The sequence below is a fragment of the Melospiza georgiana genome, chromosome 5 (genome assembly GCF_028018845.1).
Source record: "Melospiza georgiana isolate bMelGeo1 chromosome 5, bMelGeo1.pri, whole genome shotgun sequence".
Lineage (NCBI taxonomy): Eukaryota > Metazoa > Chordata > Aves > Passeriformes > Passerellidae > Melospiza > Melospiza georgiana.
In genome coordinates this window covers 46,681,010-46,707,164 of record NC_080434.1, presented here as the reverse complement: position 1 = coordinate 46,707,164, position 26,155 = coordinate 46,681,010, and the positions used below count along the sequence as shown (strand labels likewise).

The window sequence follows — 26,155 nt, the reverse complement described above, 5'->3', positions numbered from 1 at the left end:
CTGACTTTTTATTTCTTTTTTTCACACACAAAAAGAAGGATAAATTTGGACAGCTGGGTGAGTGTGTTGAATTAGGTCTTATTCCTGAGGCATAAAATCTGTTTCAGGATTTGCCGTGCAGTCTGCAAAGGTCTGTGACTGACATGGCATTCAATGGGCTTTGCTCCAGAATTTTCACAAGGTAGTTGTAGGCGTTTTCTCAAGACAAGAGATGTGCATTACTCAATCAATTCTTGTCATGTTTTCTTTCAGAAAAGCCTGTTCTTCAAAGCAGGCACTCTGTAGATGGCTCTAAATTGTTGGAAAAAGTGGAAACTTCACAACCACTTTGGATTACATTAGCGCTGCAAAAGCAAAAGGGATTTCGTGAGCAGCAAGCCACAAGGGAAGAGAGAAGACAAGCCAGAGAGGCAAAGCAAGCAGAGAAACTGGCTAAAGAAAATGTAAGCAATCTTTAGAAACCTGCCCATTAGAAAACCTGCCCATAATTATAACTCTTATAGCTAATGTTGTTATGTGGGAATATTTTTTTTATGTTTGGTAAGACTTCATAAAAGCTAAAATGACAGCAAGTATTCTGAAAGTCTGGAGTTCCCTCTTGCAAAACTGAGACCTCCAGGAGAAAATACAGTGGAATAGTTTGGCAATTGTAGTGTAAACTCTGAGGGTATCAGGTGGTAGTTAATGACAATCATAAGCAGAACTACTGTGCAGGGGATGGCACAGAAAAATTGTGTGCGATGTGGTTCTTTCAGAGCTTACGTGAGATGTTAACCTTTAATGCTTAGGGAATAACAGCTGGAATATGCAATTAGAGGTGAATATTAGAAGGTCTGAATTTATTTTTATTGCAGCATGTGCTATTTGGGTAAAATACAGATGAACAAAAGAAATGAACAATCATTATGCATCCAAAGACCCAAAGCAGGCACTGAATTCAATCACCTCTTTCCTGTTCTCCAAATAGCTTTTTACTCTCCATGGCTATTAGTGAGGGGAGCTTTTCTGCTTGCAGTACCAAAGTGAAGCTGCACAAACAGTGATTTCTATATAGGTATCAAAGATGGCAAAAAGGCAGAGTGTGTGGATAACTAAATATATTTTGCTGTTTGTTATGAGAACCTAATTTCTGATGGATGCATGCATAACTTGAGACATAGACAACTGATGGAAGAAAACAGCAGTGGGTGTGAAGCTGCCCACAGATGTACACTATGTTTCAGTGCTGTATTTAACGGGGAGGGCTGGCTCAAACTCTTCAGTATTTTGACTGAAATGACAACATGACAAATTAAACTGTGTGGTGGGTTTTCTAGAGTCTTTAATAACTGTTGGTTTTAGAAGCATCGGTGTTGTGAATCTTTGCCGGAAAGGACAGGTGATGAATGAAAGCATCAAGTGTGTCATCTCTAACTTGTACCCATTATATGACAGACTCTCATTTAGCAGTTTTCCTTCTCTGTTCTAGGCTGCTGTAAGTAATCAGTCAGATAATAAAAGTAGCAGCAGCAAAACAAGCACACTGCAGAAATCTACAACTCAAGAAGGAGAGAAGAAAATTGAGACTGCTGTGTCAAGACTAGAAAGAAGGGAGCATCTAAAAAAGTCGAACACCCTTCCAACTTCTGTGACAGGTACAGTTGAGAGATTGAGATTCACTCTATGACTAAGGAACTTCAGAAATGGTATTGCATGTTTTTGAGAAAGCGAATGAGAGGGTTTCCTTTCCCTCATATACTAGAGCAAGAATTACAAATGCATTCCATAGAACAACACAGCTTATTCCCATCTCATGTGCTCGCCATTATGATGGAAATACATCATTTTAACAGACTTTTACCAGTCCTTACCATGTTATTAAGGCTGCACTGCTGTAATTCCTTAGAATTGCCCCAGTTCAAGTTAACTAAATTAGGCTGTCTCCCCAAGCCATATCCAACAGTATTTTTGGAACATGACTAATGCACATTAGAGGGATCTGATTTACCGTAAATTGCAACTACAGTACTGTTTTGCCTTTAGGTTGGGGGATAGCACAGACAGGGAATGATATTTAATTTGTAAAAATATATTTGTGCAGGAAATGAAGCATATTCTGTTCTCACACCTCCCAGTTTGTCAAGGAGAAATATTCACCCCCCAATATTGGAAATAAGTATTCTCATTTGAAAAATACAAAGGATAATCAATTCAGTTGAAGGGTAGTCTGTTACTTTGCATCTAGGATTTTTCCCTCCCAGTCAAATACTTGGCATGGTAGCTTGGAACCAGAACCTACTGCTTTATCTGTCACTTCAGTTAAGCTGAGACTACCCCATATTCAAAAGGCAGGCAAATTAAAATAAATACTTCCCCAAAGGGCATAATAATATTTGGGGTGGCATGAGGTGATTGTTGAAATACAGACTTGCATATATTTCTCTAGTTAACAGTAGTCCTAGGGAAAAGGTCTTGGAGTGGATAGGTGTTGAAGAAAACTTTTTAAAAGTTATGCTAGTAAAAAACATTTTTGAAAGTAAATACATGTATCAGCTGCATCTATTCAGTACCACTCTACACCAAGAACGGTGAAATGCAACTATTGAAAGCAATGAGGTGACTCAACTGATTTGTTAAAGGCTAAACTTACAGTGCTACTCCTGCATTGCAGGCTGTCCCAAACTGAAAAACCCCTACACCTGCCTATATTCAGTTGATTCAGCAGCTGCATCTTCACACTGCAGCTGCACACCAGAGCAGATGTCCCTGAGAACTTCACTTGGAACATCTTGGGTTGGCCAAATGACCTTTAAAGGTCCATTTAAACCCAAAGCATTCTAAGATCTTACATAAATTGCCCAAAAGGTTCATGCTTTGCAGCATGAACTGTCAAACCCTAAAGGGGCTCTACTGCAGCCCTACCCCAAAGACTCAGCATGATGTTGTTATGCTGTACATGGTCAGTGCTAGCAGAAATCAAACTCCATCACAATAGATGATGCCAAATTAGATCAAAGGCCCAAACCCCAATTATCCAAGGTCGTTCTGTCTGCACTAGAATGACAGTTCAGAAGGAAATTGAGGAAGAATTACCAACCTTGAAATACCTGAAGTGAAAGCACAGAACTCTATTGGCCCTTGAGAAATAATGACTGGACTTCCCTGTGATTACTGACTATATTGGGAGTCAGGCAGCCTTTAGCAACTACACATACTTGTGTATACAAGTATTTGTGGGTAATAAGACTGATTTGGGCTTCCCACAGTTAGAAGAGCATTTAAGACAGAAGACCAGCCTAGGATATGTTTAAAATGGAAGTGTTCAGAGTCCTCCTCTGAGGACATTAAAAAACACCCAACTTGAAAGTGGTGCATTTCAAAATTGCAGTTGTGTCACGTACAACAGGAACTGATAAGAGTGTGGGACCTTTAAAATAGCATAAATTACCATAGTACTTAAAATAATTACCTTTTCAAAGTGTCCATCTACAGAAATTGCTGGTGCTACTGTTCATTTACTTGTAGATAAAGATATATGATTAAAGATGCACTAAAAAGAAAAACAGAACTTTTTTTTGTATCCATGCAATTTTAAAGTTTCAACTTAATTTTAAAGCCTTTATACACATTCAAAACCTCAAAATGAAATGCAACTAAAAGTAACAGGGAATCTGAACATTTAACAAAAAAGAATTTGCTCTTAAAAAAGAAAATGTGTAAGGGTGGAGTGGGGGGGAGATGAGTGAGGAGTTATTTTTCAACTAAGATTTTTAGAGTTACTCCAAATGTTTCAGATAAGACTCATTTCTATTCAGGTTGCCTTCAAGGGCATTCACTGTCTCAGAATTTATTTTCCCACTTGACTTCTACAATACTTCCATGGTTCTGGTCTGTGAAGTTGCTTCTTAGAAATCATTTGTTTATTAAACACATTTTCTTACGGAGACAGCTGTTTGTCTTATACTACCTTGAAAGAAAATGTGGCAAAGAACCAGTGGGGAAAGCAGGTTTCTTTTTTTCTTGGGCAGGGTTAATTGAGGCAGGAAGTTATAGGATCACCTTCTTCTCTGAAGAGGGAATCTGAATACTACTGAGTACATTTGGTTTACATGCATGCAGCAGCTGCATTACCAAAGAGAAGAATATCCCTAGCTTTCAACTCCCATTGTTTGCTATGGTGCAGATATTATTAAAATAGTTTATTTAAAGAGGAAGAGTAGGAAATTGGAAATATTTCCTTTGGATGTCACAAGGACTGAAAATGTTGTCCCTATTTTTGTGAGTTAGATTACTTAGAGTCACCTCTGAAAAAGAAAACTCAGCTTCTCCTAACTTGACTATTTTGCTAATACAGTAAGATCTAACTGAAAGTGTCGGAAATTAATACCTAGTGTTAGAATATCTTCACATAAAAGTGAAATCTCTAGAATCCTGAAACAAAGCTCAGGATTCAGCTAATGTTGGTTTACTTTTTTCCCTCTCCCTGTCCTATAAAAAAGTGGAAATTTCAGATTCTGTTCCATCAACCCCAGTGACAAAGGAGGTGGCCAAGAGATTCTCTACGCCTGATGCTAACCCAGTGTCAACAGAGCCAGCCTGGCTTGCATTAGCCAAGAGGAAAGCAAAAGCCTGGAGTGACTGTCCACAGATCATAAAGTAAACTGTAAAGTTACATCTCTATTGCTGACTATTAATTGCTCTCTTTTATTTATTCTGCTTTTTACATGACAAAACTGAAAATGCATGTATTAGAAGGACTGAAAACTGAACTGATTACCATTTTGCTCTAGCTCACTGTAAAGTCTACTCAAGTCATATATTCCATTGCTTTGACAAATAGCTAAAGGAGGTCATGGCAAAAATCACACAGCCAGACTCTCTCAAAAATTTAGAGAGGGCTCAGATACTGGATGTAAATTTTAGCAGGTATCATAATAAGGGCCAGAACAGAATAAGAGTTCAGATGCTTCTTAAATTCTGTTGGTATTCAGTTCTGGAATTTTAGATCTCTATGTCTGAGATCTCAGAAATTTTTTCAGAACTTCATTGTTGAAATTAAGGAAAGATGCATGTTTCCTTCTCTTAAGTCATAATTTATTTAAACATGTTAAACTGTATGAACTGCCAGTTCTGCCTGCTATTTTAAAGCTTTTTCCCTAAGGAAGAGCTTCAGGATACACTGTTCCACATGCAAATGATAAGTGATGGTACCATCCAAATGCTGAGGTAATTTTTTTCATCATAGGATTAACACACTACATATATATGCCTTCACTTCTAAGAAGAAAACAATCTTACTTTAAAAGCCACAATTTTGAAACAAATGTCATTAAGCTCTCAGAAAGAAGTCAGGGATTCAGTGTTTCTTCTAGTCATTTGAGTGCATCACTGTTTGTGCTTGGCCATATTTATGCTGCATAGAGACAGTGATTGTGGATTACAACTTTAAATCAATTGACTGGAATTAAACTGTTCCTGTGCAAATGCAAATTCCTGTAGAACTCAGGAAGTTCCCACAGGAGTAGGACTGGCAGAACTGAAGTTAACTGAGAACTGAGAGGCAAGTCAGTGAGAGGTTTAGGAGTTTTAACTCTGCATTCTTCCTGATTTTACTCCACATGCAACTTCAGGCAGTTCAGGTAACTTCTTGTACTTTGACCAATATAGCCAGAACACTTCAAGAAGAAGTTTACTTACCCCATCTCAGGTATCTGGTGTGGCAGTTGAACACTTTATTACTTCACGTAACTAAAACAGAAATGTCCACCCCCTCCCTCTTACAAAAAAAGGATAAAGTCCGTAAATGGAATAAAAACGTCACTATCCTCAACATCCCACAGAAATCTCTAGGCCTACATTTTAAAATGTCACCCTATTAAATAAATCAACTGAGTTTGGTTTACAAGGAAGACTTCAAAAAAATTTGAAAGTCTCCTTACAGCCATAAGGCTCAAAGGAACCTTTAAGCCTACAACATCATAGAGGGAGACATTTTCATGAAAAGAAATTACATCATTATTGAATGATACATCATATGCTTCATGGAAGTGTTTTAGCCAAACTGCTGTAAGCAGCATGAGAAACAGCATTTTAAACTACACAGGAAACAGAATGAAACCTGTTGTACACTCTGTTCCCAGAACCAAAAAGGAGTTCAGCAAAATTCATTGGCAAGTACAGCCTTTCCCACCCAACAGAAAATGGGCTCAGTGTCATGGTTACGGTAGCACAAACACAATGGATGTGTTAGATCGAGTACATCTGCAGCAGCAAGATGGGCTTTCTTGGGTGTCTTAAGCCATCAGTTTTGCTCAGTTTCATATTTAAAACCAAAATCTCTAAAGTAACCTTTACCAGGAATATAAGTAATATGTTTTAAGCAGAAATGAGATAATGCTGCTCTAAAATGCTTGGGAAAAACACCCACCTTAATGCCTTCAATAGCCGAAGTAAGAATTGGGCCTGTAATTCCTTTTGCTCTGCTAGCACCTGGAATTAGTGCATCCTAAAGTTAAATTTATATTTTTCCAAGTTTGTTTGCCTGCAGTATGCCTATGTAATAACTAAACTGCCTGAAATCCATCTTTACAAATCCATCTTTACAAATCCATCTTTATTTATTGGGAGGGGGAGCCAGGTAGAAATACAGAGAAGGTGAAGTAAATCAGGATTAAAGATACTGGTATTCTGAAAAGCATAGCAAAATTAGGTGCTATTGTGCATGACATAAGGATGCAATTTTCCAATACAATCCATTTATAGCACATAGAATAGAGCTTTCATTAAGGATGGTCCTAAGCTAAAGCTTCAAAGCAGAGTTTTTTTCCAACCATAAAGGTATCTAGTGTAACAATGGAAACTGTATTATGTACAGTACTTGATGGAAACATTTCTAAAGTGTACATGTTCAACAGTAACATTTCATGTTAAATTAACAAAGATTTGCACTAAATACCAATGAAGTGAAGTTTTACTTTGCTTTAGCTTTGTTGCAGCCATTTCTGATAAAGTTGGAAATCTGTAAAAATAAATCCAAAACACTACTACCCAGTTTAAAACAGCAAAAATGTTTTAAGAACCGAATAAACCACTATGTAGTATATTGTCTCAATTTTTTGTAACTTATACAAACAGAAAATACCATTTCTTTTGACAAGGTTATATATGATTAACCTCTATGTTCATATAGTAATGTATAAAAACTACAAGATGTATAATTGTGGGGTATTTGTTGTGTACTTTTTTAATTTTTCAAATGTTTTAAAGTGCAATTGTTTATTATACTGTCATTTTAAATCTTATTAAACTATAACCTGGTCAAAATTATCTAATCATTGATATATGTCCTCTGTGTCTCATTTTGCTAATCATGTGGTGCAGGTTTGCCTTACAAACAGGAATTTTTACAGTGCTACAACTGTATTACATACGACACAGAATTCAAAGCAGATGAGAGCAAGTAAGGTAAGAGTTCCTTCTACACTTCTTTCGGAAGACTCTTCGGAAATGCTCCCAGTGAAGTGTACTTTTGCCACTGCAAGTATTTGATTTGCATTACCAAGACCACTGGTACTTTTTTCTAAGGTGTTAATGAACACATAACCCAATTTACACAACCTTTTATTAATAGTTCTTGTGAAAATAATGTAAACAGTATTCATTCAAATATTTTAAAAAATGTTTGACAGTGGTTAATTTGAGCAGTGCACACTTCATCTTAGAACTCCTACTGTTTCTGTCATTGAAATTTAATAAATATTTATAGTGTTATTTCCACTTTAGAATACAAGAGGCAACTCCTACTGACTTCAATGGAGTTTAAGTATAGCTAGAATAATTAAGCCATGACAGGGCTATGTCCACAAAAGATGAACTATTCTGTTTGTAAAAACTGTAGTAAACAGGTCACTCCTTCCAGGTATATGAAATTCAGGCTATGTCTCCAGAAATCAGATTAAAAGTTATATTCAAAAAAGGACTTGTGTTAGCTTGCCTGGCACAGAAATCTTGACAGACAGACAGACAAACACTAGTCTGGTGCAAGGAAGAGCCAGGCACAGGCAAGGCGGGACTCAGAGAAAGCAATTCACTCCTCCCTCAGAGAGAAGCCTGCTATCCAAGCTGTGGAATCTGGCACCTTAGACACTTTGTCCCCTCTCTGGCAAGGTGCTGAGCAGCCATCCTCCCTCCATCACTGGACACTGCCTGACGCAAAATCCCACCTGATAAGCCTGCAAGGAACATCACTTGCCTGCAGCAAAACAGGCAGAGGGGTGGAGAGCACCTGTGAGCTCCCAGTTTACAAATGTAAACAATAATAAGAAAGCAGCCTAACATCTTAGCTGTTACTTTTCGCTGCTGTATACAGATCCAGACAATAAACATAATCATTTCTACAGCCAACAACAAGCTTTGTTCCCCATACTACGGGTGAAGAGAAAACCTCGCCTGGAAGCTTATCTACTCCTTCTGCTGTTCCACTCTTGGCATTCAGGATCCACACTCTGCCATCTGTAGATACTGCTGCCAGGAGAATTTTGTTATTTAAGTCATCACTTTGGAAAATGAATGGTGTTCCATATACACTTGAAGTGGCTTCAAATTTCCACAGTAAATTACCCTCCATGTTACAGCAGTAGATAAAGCAGTCGTGAGAGCCAAAAAATATTTCTTGCTTAGTTAAACTTGAGAGGCATGGAGATGAAAACACTGGCCCATTAGTGGAAAATTGCCAAACCTACAGAAAGAACATAACCACCCATTATCAAAGGTTTTTTACATTATCAGTTTTACAGCAACTGTAATTTTTTAATAGACTCATTGTTGATAGGACAGCATTTCATTTCAAAAGCATACTAGATTTCAGTCTAGTAAATCTTTGTCAAATTATAAATAAGGTTTTACACAGAGAGTAAGCAATAAAAGTCTCATAAAATAGAATGTGGAAGAGGGAAGAGTTACTACCTTCAGTGAGGCCCACATAAAAATGGCCAATTTGGGAAAAGAGTATTCTTGGGCTGTTGTACAGTTAGTAATGAACATCACGAAACCTGTTAATATGTCATTCTTTGCTAGAAAGGCATATATTCCTTTTGGAATACAGATTTCCTCTGCTTATGCTACCAATGTGCAGATCCCTCCTCAAGAGAGTACCAGGTCTGCAACACTGCTGCAAGCAGAGAGCCATGCATGGATGGACTAACATGTGGAATTGCCATAAATACTGCATCTCAGGCTAACAAATGAATGGTGTCAGTTGTTTACCACCAGATACAAACTACATTTATCTCTGAGGAACTGAAAAAATACTCTCACTGAATTCAATGTGAAGGCTTACACATATTTTACCAGAATTATGATTTGGCAGTTTTTTGACAAATGCATAAAAATTCTAAGAAACCTTTACTTCTGAATAATCATAACTTTATAGAAGAGATACCTTAAACCTGCTTGTAAAGCTCCAAATGAAATAATTTAATTTACTGGCACTAAATTTGACAATTTACTTTGGGTATAAGGTCTGAACTAGAAGTTCTCTTCCTGCATCAGGCAACTTGAGTTTGTGATTTTGCCATGGACTATCCTAGGCAAACAGTTTTTCTACTTTCTCATCTCTAACAACAGGCACTTCTGTTTGGTTCCCAAAAAGGTACATGTCAATCATTAAGCCTCAGAAACCAGTCCTAATAAATCTTATTCAGGGTTTTGTGATGGACATAAAAACCCAACAACACTTTTACCTTTTCTCCAGAATGAGTGTAACAATACAAGTTTCCATCCACACACCCAATACAGATGTAATTCTCATTGCAGTGAGGAGAGGAGAAGAGTGGTTTTCCAAGGCTGCTTTTCCAAATCTTATTCCCTGTCACCTGTAAGTGGCAGCATGGAATATGTGATGCTTAACACAACTGTAAGAAACAGCACAGAACAACCCTTCCATCACTGCCTGACCCAGCCCTTATGTAGTGTGGAAAAAAAAGCCAAACCCCCAAACCAAAACAACAACAACAACACCCACACAGAACAAAAATGTGATCACAACCTAATTTTCTTGCTCACCATAGGCAAAGTAATAATGACAATTAAGAGTGTATTAGCAGTAGTTCTAATAAATGCCAGATTCAGTTTTTAATTTCATTCCCAGCTGCTCAGTATGTGGCAAGGACCAGCGAAGCAGAGATACTTTGGAATCAAGTTATATTGATACTCTAGGACATGTTGCATACTATCTATGACTGTCACAATGCATTACTACTGTATCTTGCACATTCTCCAGGAATTAGGATTATTCACAAAAATAGGAAGGCACAGACTCACTTGTGGGTGGGTTTCTCTACTACCTCTTACTGTGGATTATAGAATGAAAAAATATCTTTTCTTAAACACTCTTGCTGCAAAACCACACATTGGTTTTCTAATGGCAGACTGGTTACTGCTGAGGACAGCTGTAGTGGGCAGAAGGTAAAGGTGATTAGGATTGATGCTCTGTGTTGTGTTAGTACAGCAACAGGAACAGCTGCTTCCAGTCCCTGCTCCTTTTATCAGACAGGACAAGCTGTAAGCCAACAATGCCTCAGAAAACCATGAAATTGCTCCACATCTATCAAGAATGCCATTTCCCCAGTGCAAAGAACAGAACTGCACACTGAGATTAAAAGGACAGCTCTTAAATGTGGGGAGGGAAGCAGTAAGAGGAATTAAGGGGCTTCTGTCTGCATTCTGTTCTGATTTTTATTTATTTTTTGTGTATTCATTTTTCCAATCCTCCTGTCAAAGGAGGAGGGGCAGGAAATAAATCTGTAGACTTGCTCTCACTCCCTGGTTACTTGATACAGGAATGACAAGAAACTGACGGCAACTTTGACCTATGGTCAGCATGTGAATTAAACCATGTCACTTCAGTCCTCCTTATCACCAGGTGGATTTCTGAAGTGTGGGAAGTATTATGTATATCACTATAATGCCCCCCTTGTATATCATTATAAAGCCCCCGAGTCAAAAATATTTCATTATAACATATGATCATCTCCCCTTTCATTAGAATAGCAATCTTAACTTCAGAAATACATTGGCTGAAAGACACATAAGCAAAGGTACATACAGGGTTAACAGCCAGTAATAGTCCTCCTAGTGTAGCAACATAGAGATGGTGTGGAAAAGAACTTAGACAAGGAGATGAAAACACAGCTCCACCTTCGCAGTGTAACTTCCATACACACACCTTTTTCTGTAATTACAGGAAAAAAGAATAATAATTTTTCAAATGGAGTTAGAGATCATCATGTTTACAAAGACCTTTAAATGTCAAGCATTATCAAGTACTGTGTTTAATCAGCAAATACTAGTTAAGAAGTGAAGACAATCTACACGCCATGACAGCAACACATGTGCCATTGTTTTCCCTTCCAGTAAATAAAATAAATTCAGCTACTGAAAATGCAGTACCTGCCCCTTTTATTTCCCATCTGCCTCCATCTTCTCATTTACAAGGTAAGATTGAAAACCACAGTTCTGTTTCTAGCTAGACACCCTATTCTGAAACACTTATGGAGAACTTAATAACTAAGAAACTTAATATGTGGTTTCAACCAGGACTAATATGAGAACACCACTAAAACTGTTTACTGTCACATAATTCTAACCCCACTTACAGCAGGCCTAACTTCCAGAAGTGTGGTTGTGGACTCCTAAGAATACTAACACCAGTGGAACTTCTTCTGGTGCACTATAAATTGTGTCTAAATTGGATATTTATTGTTCTACAAGTAAAAGTGAGTCAGTGTTCTTACATAAATATCCAAAGCATACACATGCTGGTCATGAGATCCAATGTAGACCAGTCCACTGGAAGGGTCTACAACTGCAGAGCTTTTCACAGTGTCTTCTGTGACAAAAATCCAGTGTATTTCTCCATCACTGCTTTGAAGCACATACACCAAGCCATCATAACAACCTATGTGGAATAAAACATTATGGGAAAAAAAAAATCATTATTTGCATGTTAATAAAATATTCAATTTTATGATCAAGAGTGAACAGCAATCAAAATACAAACAAAAAGATGGCAACATTAGAGTTGCATTAAAAAAATCTCACCACTTGGCCATCTGTGCTAACCAGTGACGTAGACATATTAGCTAAAAAGATGACACCAAGATAAATAATGGCAACTCTGCTGACAACAGATATGACAAAACCAAAAAATTATCCAAATGTGTTCTTTACATTTCCAGAAAGAAGAGTCAAATGAGATAATTAAACTCTGTGAAAAACAGTATGACATACCATGTACTAATTTCTAACTCTATTAATTCATCAAGACATTTAAGACTCCATTACCTTTCTATACTATTTTTCTTTCTAAAAATTCCAAAAACAAGTTTAAATGTCACACTTTAATCTACCACTAAAAAAGAAACTGCAGCCATTGATTATTCCTCATTAAAAAACCGGGATATAATAAATCACAAGTGTTTATGTTAGATAAGCTCCATCACTAGTTATCATGAAACTTAAATTACTTCTTCCTTCTGTTTTTATTTTACAATAAATTAGGTCTGAGGCAGATGTGGAAGTTGATGGATGGAGGACAACCAGAGATAAGGAGTGTGATTCTCTGTCATTCATCTTGTATTTAGCAGAAAAAAGAAATGGAGGCTGAAGCAAAAGACATACCAACAACAATGAAATTTCCACACTTGGATACACAGGCAGAAGACTCAATACGATCTCCAAGGGTCTTCTCCCATTTTATTTCTCCCAAATCTAGATCAATTGCCTGCATTGCATGAGAGTGAGAGCCAATATACACAGATGCAGATACTCCTTCTTTAGCTGGTATTATAACCAGTGGTGATGCATCAACACATTTCCTTGTGTTTGACTTCCACCTCACGCACAATGCCAGCTCTGCCACTGAAGAATGACTACATTCTGCATGGATTCGCTGCACAGAGGAATGGTCATTTTTATTTGCCTTGTTTTCAAGTGTTAAAATGCTATTCTCCAGTTCAGACCCTTGCACATGGCTTTTCATTACAGCTGGAATCTTGGAATGCGGAGAGGAGGGCTGCTGTAGTGGTTCCACTCCTACCTGTACTGTATTTTTGGGCTGCACAGAAGACTTGGTGAAATTCATAGAGAAAAGATGATTTCCTCTGTTCAGTGCAATAAATGGAATTAATCCTGAAGCAATCTCAAGACCTCTTTCAGAGGTCAGTTTAATGTATTTTCCATGGAATTCCTCTCCACTGTTCCTTCTTAATTTTCTTTTCACAACATTGTCAAGATTCATTAATTGTTCTTCATCTGGAAACAGCATTTTAAGAATATGTCTGTAAACCTCTTCAATTGAGTGGCTGAGAATAACTTCAAGGAGTTCTGGCACAGCTTTGCCTACTAACATCTCAATTTCTTCATGAAATCGTAGTGCCTTTAGGGAGTCTCCACCACTGTACAGAAATACTGCATCTTTAGAAATTCCAGTGGAATCACATGGAAGTCCAAGGACAGACTAGAGAAAAAAAGAGGGACAGAGGTATCGGTCCATAGGTGTTATACCATGTCACACATATAAAACCTCAGGTGGGGTAGAATCCACCTGAACACCTAGAAGTCATGCTAAAAATGAACAACTGAGAAAATTCACTACTCTTCAAAAAAATCACTGAAAAATGTTAGTGCCAACAGAGGGACTGATAGAACAAGAATTGGGAAGGAATGAGGAAGTAGGGAGATACTAATTCTGTATTACAAAATGTCTTGCTCAATGCCAATTCTGCAGTCTAAGGAATTAAAGGGAATTGTACATATATTGATTGGCGATTTTCAATACCGTTTATCAATGACAACTTTGCAGATAGAACATAGATGTCTTTTGATAAAATCAGTTTAGCTTTTTTATTTTAATAACAAAGCTTAATAATAAACTGTTCTTTTTTACTTCTAAATTATTTAAGTAACCTACTTACCTACCTACTTTTGAAGGTATAAGCCCTTCAGTTCATGAAAGATTTTGTATTTGGCATTGTTACTACAACAAACAGCAATAACTGAGTCACCTCTCACCACACTCCCTTGTTATTAAGTCTGGATGTCAAATCCAAACCCTTTTGTTTTGGAAGCACCTTCTGCTGTCCATAATGGATCTAGGACACAACCAATCCCCTGGGTTATCACTTCATTAATGTGAAAAGAATTGGCACAGACAAATAAATACACTACATTTACTTGTTTGAGTCCTAGGCCACAGCTAATTCCACTTTCAGGTGAAACTTTTAAGTCCACCTTTGAGAAACAAAGTAATACTGCTGAAATAATATTTCAATACCCTGAAAAACAAGTCCTTAGCACAGAAATTTAGAAACAATCCAGACAGGCAGTCCAAGAGACAGTTATGCAACTGCGCCATCTATTTAAAAAAAGGATTCTTCAATTTATAATTATCTTGAGAAGTAAGAAACTCTACTAACACAGCAGCTAATTTTTTACAAAGTTCTCATGTCCCAGATCCTTGTTTTCTTTAGTGATTCCTTCTTTTGGCATGTGAAGCAGCATTTAAAAAGCTACTGTCACCACATTCTTTCTATGCTAATTGCTTAAACCTCATAGCCTGCAGTTTTGTCTGATAGAGAAATAAAAATGACTCTCTCTTGGCCACTGCAGAGGAACTATATTTAAGTATTAACTGAATAGAATAGAGCTGTACTGCTTCAATCTATAGGCAGCTAGAATGTTCTGGTTGCATTAGTCATACTTCTTAAAACTGTTTAATTCCTGACACATGTATAATGATCCACTTGCAAAGATAAAAAGGCAGCTCAAAATACTACCTTCCATAAATACTGCAATCTTTCCCACAATTCCTCTGCGTCACTCAGCTTACTGTCACGCCTTCTGGAGTTTAGATGGTTCTGGTAAATCTTGTTCAGTTCAGATATATCAACTTTGCCTTTGTAGAAAATAAAGGATGATTTTTTTTCATTGCTCGTTTAGTATAAGCACTTTCAAAACTTGCTCTGCCCACATAGTCACTATATTCTTGTATGTGTTTCCTTATTCAGACTCTACTGCATCTGCATTTTTTTACAGTTGATCAATTACATGAAAACAAGTAAGGTTTTTGAAAACTCATCCCTCCCACAGAGTCCCACCTCAAGGCCTGCTTTTTCCTCAGCAGAAGTGAGGGTTCTGTTGCAGACTGCAACAGGAGAAACTGAGGTAAGAAATGTGCAGTGTTAAAACTAAATTGATTTTTCCATTACTCTTTGACTCTCAAATGAAACATCTTTAAGAAAACATAATAATACATGGCTATTATTTCCTACTAGGCATTACTTATTTAATGTATATATTCTAAAAGCATGAATCAGATGCTGGATTTTGGTCAATAAAAAAATGAAAGCAAGTGACAAGGGTTCTTAATAGCTTCATTTACCATGTGATGTTAAAGGCAAAGCTTTAATCACTACAATCTCATCAGGCACTGCATAAGCTGGTAGATGCTTCTGGAGTTCTTTAAATGTTTCTCTCTCTTCAAAATCATCTTTGGGTAAAACAAACAGGATAAGTTTTTCCTGTTGGTACCAGGTAACTGCACAAGCTTCTACCTGGCAAAGATCTTCAGCAACCTGTAATTAAAAAACATTAGTCTTGCTTTGAAATGCATTTCATCAATAGAGTAAAAGAAGCAAAAAACAATGCAAAAAACCACACACCTTTAAAAAATGTATTTTTCTCACATTCCTACATAACATCCTATGAAATACCTTCTTTTGTAGCTGAAAGTTTTACTTCACATAAAAATAAACTCAGAGATATAGGTATTATTTGCCAAAATGCCATGAATGAGATATAATCCAGGAGTCTGACACTCAGTCTTGCAGAACAATCACTATACTCAGTACTTTTCAGATATTTATACATTTTTCAATTCTCCTGGAAGAAACCATACAATAAAACAGATTCCCAAGAACTCAGAACAAACTCCTCCCTAAATTATGCGACTAGATTCTTTATAATACACCCACCAAATCCCTTCAGACTCCTAAAAGTCACCTGAAAACAAGCAAATACCCCTTTCTGATGATAACAATGTGTTTCTGATATCTGCCTTTTTATAGTGGCTGCACTCTGTGGAGGTGAGCACTTACCTGCTGCAGATATTCAATATTAAAACGTTTGCCGTGGCGTTTAATCTGATTGTCCTTCCGACCCAAGAAGAACAACTTTGCATTCTCCACTCTTACAAAATCCCCTGTTTCTCTCATTGTACCCAGTGGCACAGTTACTTCATCATCAAGAAAGCAGACTCGTTCTTCACCACCTAGACAAAAAAAGATTGTGGTCATATATATTAAATAGCTAACTGTAAATGAAAATTATAGAGAGTGTTTTATCAAATTTCCTAAACTTTACCATGAATTATAAGAAATATTGAAATATTATTATCAACATCCAAACTTCTGCCATGTGCAATTTTGGCTATGTAGTTAATTCAGTTAATATACAGAAATTACTTCAGCTGAGAACATCAAAATGCAAGAAGGGAAAAAGAAATCAATAAAATGAAGGCATAGTCTGCAAATAAAATGATAGTGCTTTCCTGTTCATCATTCCAACAATCTAAAATACTATCAGAAGGTTCCCAGCCCAATCAGAACTTAAAATGCTATATCAATCTGTATATCACAGGCAAATATCAAGTAAAATAATCAATATATTATTAAAACTTAATCAATTAAGAACAGCCTCTTAGAAGAATTAGAAACATAAAATAACCTATAAATAATTGTCCCTCGCCTTCAAGAACTGCAGATCCATTGGCATCTCTGACCTCAAGTTTTGTTCCAAGGAGTGGTGATCCCAAATGTACAGGAAAATCTGTTCTAAATATATTAGAGAGAAAAAGTAGAAGTCTTTCTCTTCTGAACACACAACAACTGCCTCAGAAACCAGCATCACGTAGTTTTGTAAAAGACTGGCATTAGAGCAAAGATAGATACTTGGGAATTCTTTCTACAAATGCTTCCTCTTTAAAAAGGTATCAATTGATAAAAAATTATAAACCTTATCAGTGTGCATGGTTGTCACTGATATATACCAGAAGACCTCACAGACCTACAGAAAATAAGGCCTGAATAGACCCTGAAATACCCTGAGAGAAGCCAAATCATTTCAGTCAACTTTTAAGTCTCCCAGATTGAAACATCCATCAAGTCAATCAATTTAAGCATGTGGAACTGCTTTCTAACTCATTTTCCCTGCCTAATTTGAGCTTTTACTCTATTTTAATAAATACAGTTAAGAAAAATTCAGAAGAAGATTTAGAAAATGTTCAGAAAAGACTGAAATACAATAAACTGTAATTTCAATGTCACGTATCTATTATAGACTTCTCTTGAACTACTGACCAACTCCTTCCTTTCCCTTCATTCTCCAGCCTCTTCTAGCAGTTGCATTCATTTATTGAATACAGAAGCTATTTTTAAGTGGGAGTATAGAATAATGTATTTTCCTCAGTAAAGCAAAACTCAAAACTTAAAGCAACTTTAAAAAACTTTGGCATGGATTTCAGTTCAATTTCTATTTTAAAGTATTACATTTTTTGTTTGAACTCAGAGAAAATTAGTTTTACATGAGGATGTAAGAGCACTTCATGACAATCCACCATTTTTAGTCTTCAAGGGTTTAAGCACCAGGCTAATATATCACATCATTTGTGCAAACCATCCCTTTTTGTAGGACACATTTCACTCAAACTGCATGTATAATTATTATGCCATGGAATAATCACACGTTTCAGAGAGAAAATTAAACAGTGAGATAATGGGAGGTACCTTTCATGACTCTATAAAATAACATGAAGAAAAAATGCCAAACAAGTCAGAAACTGAGTGAAATGTGACAGGGTGATAAATTATGAAAAGCAAGTACTTCTTGAAGTTTAAATTACTGTGAAACCTGGGTGAGCACTTTGGACAAATTTCTGTCACCCACACTACTAAAATAGGAGAGCAGGGGCTGTAGTGGCTCATGAGACAATGGATTAGTCTGTTTCTGCATAAACCCAAATGCAACTTCTACCAGTATAAACACTCATGAGGACTCAGTAGCCCTGGTAACAGGAGACTGAGGTTCTATTTCTGGTAATTTCCATCATTCACATGCCAAGCCATTGAGAACAGTGAATTTTCCTACCTAACATCAGCACTAAAAACCTCCTCAGGAATCTTGTAGCAAGTGGCCCAGCTTGACACTTCAGTAATACCATAGAGATTAAAAATGCTTGTTTTGTTCTCCTTGTGCTTCCAACTTTTCAAGAGACTCAGTGCAGGAAATGCTTCACCACCAAGGGCTAAGACACGAAGTGAAGTATTTGCAGACAACACTCTTGATTTAATAATGTGGGCTCCAAACCTCCTGAGAAGTGTTGGTGTTGCCTGAAGGATACATATTAAAAACACAAAGAGAAAGACCTGTTACATTTTATCAGTGTCTGTGTACCTTTCTGGTACACAGCTGCATTATCTACTTTAAAACATCTACGTACCAACCATCACAATGGTGTTTTGTGAGATTTTGTTTCTTATAAGGCCTTTAATGAGTACTATCAGCATAAATCTATGCTCTTCTGCAAAGCTTCTTCTTTACTCAGGTGTGGTATAGGTTCTCTTTTGTGTCTCAGCTATTACCTCAAGTGTATGCACATTAGTTCTTATGTTAATTACTTGGAAACAGAAAGCAGCACAGTATTCTCTCCATGTTATTGTTTGAGCCTTTTTTCCCTTCATTCCAGAATGTTACAGCAAAATTTCAACCAATAATTTTAACATTAGTGAATTTTTAGCAAAAAAACAAGGGAAAAATGTATACTCTTTCCTCCCTCATAATTATTTTTGGATTTTTCAAGTCTCCTCAAAAAATTTAATGGGGGGAGTTAATGTCTTTCTATTTTTTAAGAAATATCATAAAATTATTCATCCATCAGTTAAGCTGTAAGGAGAACATTTTTGTCAATAATTCAGCTGAGAAGCCCTTCCTTCAGAGATTAGGACAGTAATCAAAAAAAAACTCACAAAAACAAATAAAACTTTTCTTAGAAAGTATTTTCAAAAATCTTCATTAAATTCTGCCCTTCTCTATTACTGCTTAACATGCTTAATAAATATATCTTTAAAATTCTTGCTCATAGAGAGCAATATCTTATAATTTTTTTTTTTTTCTAAAAGCAAATGAGCTAAACTGATAATGAAACTTGTGCATCATAGGATAATCTACACTATTTATAGCAATCCTAACAAATAAAAATAAGAGCAGAGAATGGTTACAAAAGATGTGTAACTAATTGATTTTTTCCTGCTATGGAATCTTCAGCCAACTACTCATTTATCTTAAATTTAAACCCTACAATCTCAACTATCACTGTTCTTAAAAAAAAAAAAAAAAGGCATGGAACAGGGTCTGGAACACAAATCCTACAAGGAGCAGCTGAGGGAGCTGGGGGTGTTTAGGCTGGAGAAAAGGACACTCAGGGGTGACCTTTTTACTCTCTACAACTGCCTGAAAGGAGGATGTAGCCAGACAGGGGTCAGTCTCTTCTCCCAAGTAGCAAGAGACAGGACAAGAGAAACAGGACAGGACTGCAGGTACAGGCAAGGCTTATTCAGCCATGCTGGATGCTTTGAGTAACTCTTGCAAACTTTAAAACTATTAAAATTGAAATCATATAGGAGATAATCTATTTTAAGACATAAGAGATGGGTGTAGCCTCATATAAGCAGGTGACATGCAAACAGTAAGTATTGCTCTGAAATCAATTATTACCTTGTTCTCATTATTGTAAAAACGACAAACATTTTACCACCCTATTAGGACAGGTTTAGTTCTACTGTTAGCATAAAAACTAACATTAAAACTTAAAACTTGTTTATGACTAAATACTTCAAGATCAAGCCCACTAAAAAGTGCTTAAAATGTCTGTAATAGTTTACTCTATTACCAGATTCTTCAGAACAAAAAGTTTAATTAACAGAATAATTCATCTAATTCTTAATAAGTAAAGGTTTTTTAAAATAATCTTCAGTTCAGTGTTTTCTATCACAAAATGCCTGAGGTTTTGATCAAATGCTAATTTTCTAGACAGCTAACAGTTGTTTGTCTTCAACAAAAAGGATAGCTATATTGCCTTTGAACAAGAACACTCCTGTCCTATTAACACTAGGTTCTAGGCTGACAAAAAGTAGTACCCATTAGCAAAGGTGAGAAGCAAGACACAGGAGACACTCAGATTTGGCCTACCTGCAACACTGTCACGTGGTGGTGGTGAAAGAGAGCAGCAGAGAGCTCCACAGGCATCATTTTAATGGTGTTTGGTACAATAAGAATAGAGGCTCCACTTGTCAGAGCCATGAACAGTTCAACCACAGACGGGTCAAATGTGAGGGGAGATGCCAGGAACAGCACATCATCCTGTGTGATCTCAAATATGGATCTAAAACAGAAAGCAAGGAATTACAAATCTGATGCATGCAGTCAAAAAACCAACTTCCCAACTAAAAGAATGAAAGCATGAAAGAAATGCATTAGCAAAGCTCATATCTTAAAGGCTCTGAATAATAGACCTGTACTTTGAGCAAGAGCTCCTGGACAGTAACTGTTGGTTTCACTAATTATGTGTCTTGTTACACACCAACAGAGTTCACAGAAAGGCATATTTTGACTAACTGATGCTCATTAAAAAAGGATAAATATGAAAAAAGAAAAAGCAAAGAAGAAAAAAGAAAAAGACAAGACAGGAAAAATATTGTATATTCCAAACAGAAGCTATCTGGTTAGCCTAAAAAAGAATTATGAATTAAGAACTACAGAACACAGTAAATATAACTGTGAACAAATGATTAATTTTATTGTCTATTTCTTTTAAACCACAAGCCAGATGATAGTACAAAACTTAGAGCAACAGTGCACTATTTGAAACACAGCCCTCAAAAATGAAGGCAAAGCACAATTTAAGTATAATACTGATAGAGAAATAAACTGTTATATGAGTCTACTTGGAAATAAAAGCAAAAAATCCACAAAGGAGGATAAGGAGGAAGAAGTGAAGCCATGTCAGCAAAAACCCTATGTACACTCCTCTGAAGTATTACACAAAAATCCTAAAAGCATTAAATTTGTAAAAGCATTTGAAATTAAAACCACACTTACTTACTTAAGATGCTGAATATTAGGCACTATACATTTATGAGGCACTCTGACTATTTTGGGGATCCCTGTAGTTCCTGATGTATGCAAGACATATGCCACAGTGTCTTTCTGGCCAGCGTCCATGTATCCTGCTTCTGATGTTTCAACTTTGGTTTGGTCTGGGCAAACTCCTGGCTGTGAGTCACCCACAGCTTTGGAAGGTTCACATCTACTTTTCATATTGTCTACTTCTGAACTGAAATCAGCGTTGCTTGAGCTCATTTGGAAGAGAGTTAAACCAATATGTTCTATGGCAGAGGAATTGTGGGAAAACCAGCCAGCATGGGACATCTGGAATTTCTGCAAGAGAAAATGAACAATTCAAAAAGTGGAAATCAGGAGCCACTGTTGTTATTCCATGCATGCAATAAAACAAAAAACAGCATTTCATACAAGCAATTCTGATTTTTCATACCTCTAGGAGGACACACGTCAGACAGTTATAAGCTCATGTATTTCTATGAATTAAATATGAGTGAATGCACACTTCATAAATGCAAAATAAACAGTTATCTGAGCAAATGGAAAAAGGAAATGGAAAATATAAAAAAACCAAAAAAAACACTGCTGAAGACCAAGGAATCTGAATTGTAACTTGCCTATTCCCTTTGCAATGAGTGAGGGTATAAAATTTGGGATGAGTTAGACAAAGAGAAACCCAAGTATTAAATGCAGGAGCTTTTTTAACTACTGCAGATTTCCAACTCTTAGCATTGATATATAAAGAAACAAGTCTGGAAAAGTCTTCCAATACTAGTGCCCAACAAGGCTGCCTGAACAAGAGTGTAACAGGAAAGAAGGCAATTGTTTTGAAGAACAGAGAAATATTTTGTACTTTTGATTTTAAAGATGTTCCTTTCTGAATGAGAAAGACAACCTTTTGCCATGAAAAAACAAAAGCACTCCCTCCCAGCTTATTAAAACAGAATTCAATTTGCATATCTACACGTCTAAATTGCCCTTTAATGATTCTTATAGAAGCCTGAACACTTACATTTATCTTGTCATTCTCAACAAGAACATACTGCAGGTTGCTTTTCTTCATGAAGGAAGTAGATATGGTTGGTGGTGCATCTGGATCAATAGGTGAATAGGCAGCGGGAACTTGAAGGATTCTAATAAAACACAAATGTTTTAAAACAATTAAAAAAAATTACAAAGTCCTCTTAGATTTTGCTAAAATTTCTTTTATACCTTTATAGTTGCCTGAGCTAGAGAAAATACTTATGACTTTTAAAGATCTTGTTGGTAACAAAGTAACATGGAAATCAGTGTTGCTTTTTGGTCTTTTACAGCAAGGCAAAAGACTAAAGCTGGATGAAAACATTTAATATTATTTCAGGCCAAGCAAGTCAGTGATGACAAAAGTATCACTGACAGCAACAGTATCACATTTTAAAACCTTCTGATATTGACTAGAAACAAAAATACAACCTTTCCATTTACACACATATAACACATATAAATGTATTCTAAAAAGCAACAAAACCCTGCAGTCTGAAAACACTTTCTTACAAGTGCAAAGAATGCAGCGTAAGGAAATCTAAGCAGGCCCTGGGATGTCTTTCCTCCAAGGCAGACGGAGGAGCTCCAAGTCCTGGGGCTCCTGATCCCTCCAGTGGCACTCCTGGAGAGCCACAAGGGCTGAACCACGCCAAAACTCCTCACATCTGCTCTGCTGTTGGGTTCTGTAGTGCAGGTACAATTTATTTATTATACTTCCTCTCTGTGCAAGAGGTTTGTCACTGCAGAAGCACCAAGGTCCCAAATGGAGATGTGGCAAGGGCAGCATCCCGATGCTCCTACAGCTCCTGTGCCAGCAAGTGCTTCAGCCTGCCCTGCATCACACAGCTGCCAGCTACTCCCAATGACAGCTGTAAGAATCAAAGAGCCCCAGCACATCCATCCCCCTCACACAGCAAAAGAAACCTGTTACACTCAGTTCTTTGGGATACAGGACAAATCAGACAGCAAGGGACATCAATATGCTGAGTTTGACCTCCTGCTCAGGCAGAGCCAGCTGTGACACCAGACCAGGTTGTTCAGGTCTTTGTCCAGTCAGGTCCTGAACACCTCCTGAGACGTGCCTGCACAACATCTCAGAGCAACATGCTGCACTGGGGCAGAAGTGTTTCCTGACTGGTGAGAAAGTTCCTCAGTGCTTGTGGGGGCTTTATGATTACACTGCTTTCTCACTCCACTGAAATCCTTATCCTCCACTGTGGTACCTCTTCTGGTGCTATTCTGTATTTTACATGAGGTGTGAACAACAGGAAGATACCAACACAGGCCATGCCCTAGGAAGCACAACTGCTGCTGTATTCATCAGCTGAAAAAACAGGCTTGTGATCCTGTGATTGTCAATTCCACCATAAATGCTAGGAATACAAAAGATACCTATATAAAGGATACAAACATTAGAATCTCTCAGCAGAAGCAAGATTTTAAAAATTCATGGATTACCATGAGTGTTGAGATCACAAGCATTTCAACTTCCTAGCTATCAGTTAATCAACACCACTTTAGTTACAATGCTCATTACTTCTTTCTGTAATACTTGTAATGGAATATTAAATGTATGTTCATTTACCTCAAAACATGGAATTTGCATTCAGAACACCTTTCTTTTGTATAACCAGCAAGACCCTTCATTAAAAAAACCCACACAGTCCTTTTCTCAATAGATGTTTTCTGTCAGATCACTTCCACTTTTAAACAAGCAGAGTAAATATGATGGTCATTAATTTTTTAAAATTTCTTTTAAAATTAAATTTTTAATTTAATTTTAATAAATATGTTAGATCACTTTTAATGAAGGGATACAGTTACAGACAGTTTACAGCTTTAAGGCTTGAGATTCAGAAATGTTTTAGCAATGGGTTTTCAAAAGATTGTCATACTGACATCTTTTTCCCTAAATGATGCAAGACTCCAGCACTGGGATGGCATTACTATGCTATTACTACATTTTTGTTGTTGTTAAAAATATAAGCGAACTAAAATTTGCTTTGACAGAGATAACCCTTAAAAAACCAACACAAAAGCGCAAGCACTCAAGCCATTACCCCAAGATCCAGGAGGGCAGGTTGATTCCCGGATAGCAGTACAGGCCTATTTCGCATCCGCCCCGCGGGTCGCAGCGCCTCTGCAGGAACGTGGTCAGCTCCCCGGCCAGCGCCAGCACGGCGCCGTAGGAGCGGCGGCCCGGGGGCTGCCCGCGGCCCCCGTGGAAGCGCACGGCCGCCCGCTCGCCGTGCCGCCCGGCCGCCCGCCGCACCAGCGCCGCCAGCGCCATCGCGCCCGCAGCTCCTGCAGGGGCAAACGCCAGACGCGGGGTCTGAAATGATAAAGAGTTGAACAGGAATAAAATGGTTATAAAAGCAGTAATGCAATTAAGGGCAATAGTAATTTGGACAATTTGAATTAGGGCAATATGAGGCAATAGAGACAGAGAGTTACGGATGTCCGGGTACCTTTTTCTGGGCAGCACGAGCCCGAAAAAGGACACACGTTAACAGAGGATTAACCCTTAAAAATAATAACTTGTTGCATATTCATACATTTCATACATGATGCATAAATTTCATTCAAATACAGGATTCTGTCTGGTTATCGTCAACTTCTTCCTCTGAATCCTAACAGCGCCTTCGAGGTGGGAAGAAGTTAGTTTCTTCTGATAAGAGGGCAATAAATTCTTTTTCTCTGAAAGATTTAGGTGTCCTGTGGCTGCTATTTCGCAGCAAGTCCTTTCTTTAAAAAGGTATCCTACATAGCATAGTTTCGATTTTAACATTTTTTATAACCTAAAACTATATTTAACACACTACTTAAGAGTATACAGCATTACTTTCTAACACAACACATATAATATTCATTTTAATATTTGCGAAAAGCCAATCACAAAATATGCATTTTTCACAGGCAAGAACCACACACCAGACACCGCCTCACTTTAACGCTTCAGTCGGACTACAACAGTGTACTACAACTACACCGCCAGAAAGGAGAGGAAAAAAATAAGCTTTTAGGGCAAGACCAAAACAACAAAGAGGAAAAAACAAGACCCATGGCAGAGAATACACAGCTCTACCATGCCTCAGACTGCAAAAGGTGCAAAGCTGGATTCTTGACTTGTACTGAGGTAGCTTGTTCCTCACGGTTACACTTTCATTTTTAAAGCTGGGCATCCCTGAATTGATAAATTCACTAACACAGCTTAATTAATTAGTAACTCTTTCAATGGAATTGTGAAATACGAATCCTTCCTTCACAAGCAGAAACCCCCAACACGTGAACTTTTGGGGCACTGCTCGTGCTGATGCCCGTTTCTGCCCCGCGAGCCCTCCCGCCAAGGCCGGACCGGTGACCGGACGGATCCAGAATTTGGCCCCCGCTCTCGTCTTTCAGGTTACCCCGTTTGGACACGGACAGACACGGAAACAGACACGGACCGGCGGCTCCTGCCGCTCCTCGGGATCCCCGCCCGCGGCACTTCCCGGTGCCCTCCTGTCCCCGCCCCAGCCCGCCAGCGGCGGCGCCTCCGATTGGCGGGACGAGGTAATACCGCGTTCTCATTGGCCAGCGGCCGTGGCGCCGTTTCGGTACGCACCGGCAGCGCCTGCTCCGCCAGAGCCATGCGTCATTGCTTCTTGAGGGAAGGAGAGAGGAAGAGAGAGGCACAGCGAGGCCGCCAAAGCCTTCCCCGCTGTCCCCAGCAGACATGGGAAAAGTGCTGAAAACAAATGCAGATGGCTCAGGCGAAGGGCAGGGTTCCCTCCTCATGCTCACAGTTTACTCGTCTCGGTCCCCGTGTGTCCTCCCCCTCCGGCCCGGGAGGTGGTACGGGCCTTCCTGCCGGTGGGACGGCCGTGGGCGGGCGGGCGGCAATGTCACGTCCGGGCTGCGGGGCGGGCGCTCTGGTGTTCCC

The 26,155-nt window shown here is 38.0% G+C and overlaps 2 protein-coding genes across 8 annotated transcripts in view; one reads left to right on the top strand and one right to left on the bottom strand.

The window, feature by feature from the left end:
* Window positions 1-7,317, top strand: part of CRACD (capping protein inhibiting regulator of actin dynamics) — a 126,670-nt gene extending 119,353 nt beyond the window's left edge. For all 7 annotated transcript variants that reach the window (XM_058025100.1, XM_058025103.1, XM_058025105.1 and 4 more), the window contains 3 exons: window positions 253-443; window positions 1,469-1,634; window positions 4,479-7,317. In XM_058025100.1, the coding sequence (XP_057881083.1) occupies window positions 253-443; window positions 1,469-1,634; window positions 4,479-4,639 (518 nt within the window). In that variant the 3' untranslated portion in view covers window positions 4,640-7,317. The remainder of the gene's footprint in view (window positions 1-252; window positions 444-1,468; window positions 1,635-4,478) is intronic.
* An 85-nt stretch (window positions 7,318-7,402) lies between these two features.
* On the bottom strand, window positions 7,403-24,394 carry AASDH (aminoadipate-semialdehyde dehydrogenase). Its single transcript, XM_058025107.1, has 14 exons — window positions 24,294-24,394; window positions 22,223-22,343; window positions 21,194-21,528; window positions 20,281-20,473; window positions 18,181-18,422; window positions 16,762-16,868; window positions 16,134-16,306; window positions 15,419-15,611; window positions 14,814-14,932; window positions 12,658-13,495; window positions 11,772-11,935; window positions 11,084-11,209; window positions 9,720-9,851; window positions 7,403-8,716 (listed from the first exon to the last, which is right to left on the bottom strand). Exons 2-14 carry the CDS (start codon window positions 22,271-22,273, stop codon window positions 8,318-8,320), a joined length of 3,072 nt encoding a protein of 1,023 aa, XP_057881090.1. The 5' UTR covers window positions 22,274-22,343; window positions 24,294-24,394; the 3' UTR covers window positions 7,403-8,317.
* Between the last annotated feature and the right edge of the window lie 1,761 nt (window positions 24,395-26,155).